Source organism: Chenopodium album, chromosome 8 (assembly GCF_948465745.1).
Source record: "Chenopodium album chromosome 8, dcCheAlbu1.1, whole genome shotgun sequence".
Lineage (NCBI taxonomy): Eukaryota > Viridiplantae > Streptophyta > Magnoliopsida > Caryophyllales > Amaranthaceae > Chenopodium > Chenopodium album.
Window position 1 is genome coordinate 74,678,875 of NC_137841.1, and position 7,133 is coordinate 74,686,007.

Genomic DNA, 7,133 nt, shown 5'->3' on the forward strand with positions numbered 1-7,133 from the left:
TGTGACTAGGTAGATAGAATCTCTATTGCTTAAGGCAAGAAGCAGATGGAAAAAAGTAAGGGTTTTTTTTTTTTTTTTTTTTCACTTTATGCTTATATGGTAAAAATTTCCTAAAAAAGTAATGAGTGAAATTCAATACGACATAACAAAATGTAATTACACTACAGATAAAATTTTGTTTTTTCATAAGCAAAATAGATGCATTTTATGTAGCCAAAAAAAAAATACTCCGGTCATTATACAAGTACGAAATAAGTATTATCAAGATAATATTAATCTTGATGCAAAATTATCCTAATTTGTTACGCATATATACATGGAAATTCTCTCATATACTTTGAAAATCATAACAATCATCAAACTACTCACAAAATATGTGCAACATTTGCAATTTCTATCATGAATCAAATATATATTTCCTCCATTATTTTCATTTATTTATCAATTAACATTATTAAAATAGAAATGTTATATTACTTGACCCATAGTTCGTACTATATTTGACAAGCTTTTGGTAAACAACAATCTAAAATACCCTCATAAAGTACATGAGGGGATAATTTTTTAGGGTAATACGAGTAACTAATAAGGTAAATCATGGGCATCATATACAATTTCTCCCCTTAAAGGCTTAAATAGAGAGAATACAAGTTTCTCATATTGAGTAACTGGTATGTTTCTCAAAAGAGCACGAGAGTCATTTTGCGAGAAAAAGATTGAGGTGTTTTTGTCCATCAAGAATTTTGAATGGAAACGTAGAATTACAATGTTTGATGGCGTTGAATCACGAGGTTATGCGAGGGTTGCACACTACAAATCCAAAACACCCCACGTGTAAAATAGGTTTCCCACTCCCTCATTTCACTTATTTTTTTTAGGATGCCTACCCGGTTTACCGAAGTTTAGCTTCGACTACATCCAAATCCAACCCTTGGCTTATGATGGGTGAGGGTGAGTCTCCCAACAAGAATATCTACATATGATGACTCGGTAAGGTACGAACCCGATACCTCCCTTAAACGAAATCAGGTTGCTTACCGTTTGAACCAACTATTGGTTCCGTGACGCTTAAAGTCTTAAATCACATGAGCGCATCATCTCATATTCTCATCAATTATTCTCCTTCCTTCTCCAAAACTCGTTTTCTTTCCGTCCCGTTTGACCAGCTGAACAGTGAACACTAGTCTTATAAAATTACAACCCCCATTTAAAAAGACTTCCATTTCTACATTTCTCCTCAAATAATTCCAAAAGCTATACAATAAAGTCAGCATCTCTCAATTTAGATTCCAAGGCCAAAAGAAATCAGAAAACTCAACTGATGAGGGTTTAATCAATTGAATTTTTCAGACAACCAAAGTAATCAAATCAAATCAATTAGAAATTCTGATCTTCAAATTCTGGAAATTTTATTTTTGTAATCCAAATTCGTAGTTGTAATTCTGAATTTTGAGGTAAAGGAATGAGGAGAAGTGGAGCGAGTACCGGCAGCAGCGGCGGCGATAGCGTCGTTGTTGACTACGGAAGGAGTCGCTCCACCTGCGGTTACTGTAAATCCGGCCTTCGTTCCAGTGTCACTCATGGTTTATCTCTAATCTCTGATTAATTTTTGAAATTAAGCTGAATTATTTGCTTGATCATGTTTTTTAATCTAATGTAATGTTACCTAATTGATCTGTGAATAATCATGGCATTTTAATGACAATTACATTGTAAATTTGAACTATGGCGAATTGACGATGTGATCAACTGATGATTTCTGCTTATTTCGTGGAATAATTTATGATTTTGCGTGGTTTTATGTTTTTAATGGAAGTAGATGATTTGGGTTTATTTTGTGTGTAAATGTAAGATTTGTTCATACACATTGACAAATTAGATGGTAGAAAAGGCAATGTTTAGATGGTAGAAAAGGCAATGTATCTAAGTGTTGTAGACTTGGAGCATTATTTGGCCTCGATGTTTGAAACTCGAAGAAACATGAATCACTTATGTATCAGTGGAAGTAATACTTTTAGTCATCTTACAAACGTTGTGGAGAAAAATGCTGTTGAAATTAAAATATCTTACAAACTTGTAGGAAACTGGTAGTTGCCTTGAATTATAAGATATGGATACGATTATCTGATTAATACGAGTAGAAAGGATGGATTCTTTTTTGTAATGTTGATACACATATTTTGTAGAATGTATAATTTAGAAGATCATGTTTGTAACATCTGTGATGATTCTTTATACACTCGATAATTCAGTTTTTTTTTTGCAGGTTTATGGGCAAAGAGCCTTACAGTTTATGATTATCAAGGTTGGTATCTTTGCATCTTGTCGTAATTATAATTGTATCTTGTCTTACAGTCTTAGTTAATAAAATCATGTGGCTGAGATTTGTGCTAGTATAAGGGATTGATTATCTCCTTTATGTTTATGGTATTTTCATTCTTTCATCATTGAGGTGTAATGATGTTTTGACATGGTTAAGTTAGTGCTTGATTTCTTTGTTAAAAAATGAGCTTTTTAAAAAGTAATTGAAGATCGAAGAGATGCCAAACATAATGGAAACTTTGAACCATTATCCTGTAGTATCTCAAGTGCATATATTTTCTGATTGCCCGTTCCATGTTTGAGTTATTTGTAAAGGGCAGTTGTAAAGAAATGGAAAACTTGATGATGATGTAGAGAGATGCCTTTATGATTGCCCCTGTACCTGTGATAATCGATCCAACCGTCTGTAACTAAGATCTATAATGATTTGAATTGTGTTAAGATGTGGACATTAGTATTCATTGGCCAAATAGGATGAGGGCTTCGTGTGGCTCAAGTGTGAATACGCTTTGTTGCACAAATTGGGGAAATTTTCTTGTGGATTTTAATTGGCCTGCTGAATTGGCCTGCAAAGGATTAAGCATCTACTCTTAGTTGCTAGTGCTTTGGATTTGTTTTGTAATTACACTGGGTTCTTTGATGCATCTTTCTCAGATCTCCTGGACCGAGGTTGGAGAAGATCCGGCTGTTATCTGTACAAACCTGAGATGGAAACAACATGCTGCCCTGCATATACCATACGACTGAAAGCTGATAAATTTTCGCCTTCCAAAGAACAAATTCGGGTGTCTAAGAGAATGCAAAGGTATGTTTCTCATACTTCAATTTAATGTGGAGTTTATGTGAATGCAGCCTAAATTGTTTTCTTCATAGCTAAAAAAAATAAAATTAATTATGTTTATCTTCAAATCTTCTCATTTCTTAACAAATATTGGAAAATGTTTAGCACAAGGAATTTTAAAATCTATGCACAGAATTAATAATGGGACAACACCCATGTAGCTAGAGACTCTAATCTGAAATACTTGATATTTTTTTTTTTTGAAAGAATACTTGATATTTAATTAACCACTGCTTACTTCTGGAGTTCTGGGCCTTCTGGCATCTTTTATTCCTTAACTAAAATACCTTTCCCATATGTGATTTCCTTTTGCACGAGTTGGTGAATTTGCCATACAGAGATGCCAACCTTTTCCTTTCCCTGGCCTGATGATAATAGTCTTCAACTTCTATATTTTTTTTTCTCCGCTCTCTGCTGATCTATATGAAATCAATGGGTAGGTACCTTGACGGATTATGGGATGGTAAAAAACAAGAACTTGTAGATAAATCCGGGGAGTCACAAGTACATGCTCATGGTGATACATTGTCCAGCTCATCACAAATGGAATCTCTAGGAAAACATGAGCAGAATATCAAGGATGAGGAGCTATTGGATTATCTATCCAAGCAAATAGATGTTGCCATCCAATCATTTGTTAAAAGTAAGGATTTACCATGTGATATTCAATATCCAAAAGGTATTGTAAAAAAAGTTTCCCAGACCAAAAAGAGACGGTTGGTTGACGGATCAGAAGATCTCTTATATACAAGCAGTATTTCATTTCAGCTAGCAGCTACATTGAGATGGACAAAGTCAGATGCCAATGATGTCGGGACAAAGAAAGACAGTTTGGCTGTAATAGGGTCTTCATATGATTTATCCCCCAAAGATATTTCAGAAGAGTTGGCAAATGCTTTGCAGCATCTTGTAGAAGTACCTAATCTATCAATAAAAGCCTGCAATGGACACTTAAACTTCTACTCTGCAGTAAAGGAGGTCCGTTCTGATAAAGAGTCTCATCAAGTTAGAATCTCTAGAGAATCTCCAATGCAAGAAAGTAAAGGACATGGCATGATACCTGAAAACCCTCAGAGAAAGAAGCGGAAACTGGAAATCCTTTTAAATAAGTCGAGTTTTGATCCAGAAGAGTTTGCCTTGTATAGAAAATATCAGATAAAAGTTCACAATGATGAACCTGGTGATATCAATCCGGGGTCTTATCAAAGGTTTCTTGTTGATTCACCCTTGATATATGTTCCTCCAACTGGTGATGATACTGTTCCTTCTTGCGGATTTGGTGCATTCCATCAACAGTATCGGATTGATGGGCGGCTCATTGCTGTTGGGGTAATAGATATCCTTCCTAAGAGCTTGTCAAGCAAATATCTATTTTGGGATCCTGATTTTGCTTTTTTATCACTTGGTAAATACTCTGCCTTGCAAGAGATAAATTGTGTAAAAGAAAACCAACGGCATTGTCCTAGTCTTCAATACTATTATCTTGGTTATTACATTCACTCCTGCAGCAAAATGAGATATAAAGCTGCTTATTGGCCATCAGAACTTTTATGTCCTCTTCGTTACGAGTAAGTTTTTTTATTTTTATTTTATTTTTAATTTTTTTTCCCTGACAATGATAACTGGCATTTCATGCATAAATCCTCTAGGACATGGAGTTGCTGTATTGCTCTCTCTCTTTTTTTTCTCCATAATAGATTTATCATTTGCATAGTGCTTCCTTGGTGCCTGTGTCTGAGAAAAATTCTCTGCTGTTCAATTATGCATACTTTCAGGTCTTCTTTTTCCATGTATTTGAGGTCTTTGTGGTATGACAATGAAAAGCAGGTTGGGCTTGTCTCTCTCTTCTTGAGGGATGGGGTACCGGGGGAGAGGATTCAGGTTGGGTGATAAGCTTAAGCATTAGGAGCAAATATTCTTTTCTGTTGAAAATTGGACATTTTAAACCTGCATAGCTATGTCTGTTTTCTTGCTTTGAAGATTTTGGTTTTAGTATTTACAAAGTATTTAATTTCTTTTCCCTAACAGTACCTGATTATTTTTGTAGGTGGGTTCCATATGATGTTGCAAAACCTTTGCTTGACAGATCACGGTATGCTGTATTGTCAGATTATGCCAGCATGGAAAACGGGGACCCAATGTCGACCCAAGAACCAGGAAAGCATTTGGATCAGCAGCATGATGACCCCGGTGATGAAGATTTTAATGACGCTTATGTGGGGGATGAGGAGAACATGCTTGATTCTGGTTCATCAGAAGATGAACAATCATTTGAAACCAAAGATCTTGCCTCAACTCCCATTGAGAATGTTGATTTTAGTCGCATTCTTTTTGATTTGGGTGGAACTCGCCTTAGATACCAGGTATATAAATTACTTATAGAGTTGCATTCTTTGGTTAGATTATTTTTTTTTTTATATAAAAAAAATTGAATATCATTTAGGTTGGTTTCACTTTGATTGTGTAGTGGCTTCTTTTAGGCTGGTTTCACTTTGATTGTGTAGTTGACATTGTGTCTGTTCATTTTTCTTTGTTTGACTTTCTTTTCTCGTCGATTGAAGGAATTTCAACATGCTCTTCGCTCTGGTCAATTACAACTGAAAAACCGATTGTTGAGATACATGAAGGTCGTTGGGCCACATCTCTCAGAAAGAATGGTTTATTCGCTTGGTTAGTTCCATTAATCTTTATTATGGCTTAAAGCAGGGAGTTCCTGCTTCCATTGCTGTGTGTGTGCGCTATGATGACAATGCTCCTTTTATTTAATGCTATACATATATTGGAACAATTTTATGGAGTGGCTACATATAAAGGGTCGGTCTTTTGGATGGACCGAGTTTCCATTTGCTTTCTTATCCTGTTCTTTCTCCATGGAGTATGTCTTATTTGGTGTTCTTAGCAGGATTAATACTTGGTTGTTGTATTGTTACTTGGGAGTTGTTTGATTTTATCAGTAATCACCCAACTAGTCTTTAAGAAACTACTTTTTCAATTTGGGTATATTTTCAAGTGTTAACGTGGTTGATCAAAACCTGTGTGATTGTGTCACATTGACTCACTACCGTGCTGGTGGCACCCGTACTACTTATGTTCTGCCACTGTTCAGTATTGATACCAATTTCAGAGTAGCAGCAGTATCTGTAACTGCTCTGCTGGATTAATGGGTTATGCGACGGACTAGACCAGTTGACCAGACTTGCTCTTGTCACACATAGACCAATGGTTTAACCCGAGCCTTGTGCATAGCATTGCAGTGTAGTTGTCACCTTTTCAATTCATGTACCATACATGACGCCGCCCCTCTCTCTCTAATATGCTACCAGATCTAATGCCTATCCCGTCAATCTTTTCTCCCTTGTCAAGCTCGTTGATGACTATCTCTCTTCATCGTTGTATCTCACAAGACTTTTTATATACATAGCAATAAAATTGATGTTTTATTTTTAATTGATTTATTAAGCAAATTTATAATGGATCAAATCTGACAGATTTAATTTTACAATGGTGTATGTTAACCAATCATTCAGGAGATGACCACAGCAATTTTTATTTTTATTATTTTATTTTTTTAAAATGAGAGATCAATTACACCGTTTGATGCGTGATTTTAACATGTATTTCCAAACTAATACGAAGTACCATTTTAGAAACTATTTTAAAAGATTATTTAACACCCCAGAGGATTAGAAAGAGGTGCCTAACTGCCTATCACGTAATGGTCAAAGTAATTGTAACACTAATACGGAGTATCAAAGTTACGTTACAATGCCTCTCTTTAATGAAACAATATACGTTTCTTTTTATATTCAATTTTAACTTGTAAATAAACTATGAAGTATTAATAACCGAAATAATCCATACAAAATATGTTCTGTTAAAAAAATAAATGATACGAGGTATTGATATTTTACCAAGTTACCAACTGTGTAATTTCAGAATTTGGAAAACAAGTGGTCATAAAAAGTCTATT

General features: G+C 35.0%; 1 protein-coding gene across 1 annotated transcript; it reads left to right on the forward strand.

Annotated features, from left to right (window-relative positions):
- Positions 1 to 1,181: 1,181 nt before the first annotated feature.
- On the forward strand, positions 1,182 to 6,006 carry LOC145556687 (arginyl-tRNA--protein transferase 2-like). Its single transcript, XM_081618341.1, has 6 exons — positions 1,182 to 1,583; positions 2,267 to 2,305; positions 2,977 to 3,127; positions 3,604 to 4,731; positions 5,211 to 5,526; positions 5,725 to 6,006. Exons 1-6 carry the CDS (start codon positions 1,463 to 1,465, stop codon positions 5,836 to 5,838), a joined length of 1,869 nt encoding a protein of 622 aa, XP_081474467.1. The 5' UTR covers positions 1,182 to 1,462; the 3' UTR covers positions 5,839 to 6,006.
- Positions 6,007 to 7,133: the final 1,127 nt, after the last annotated feature.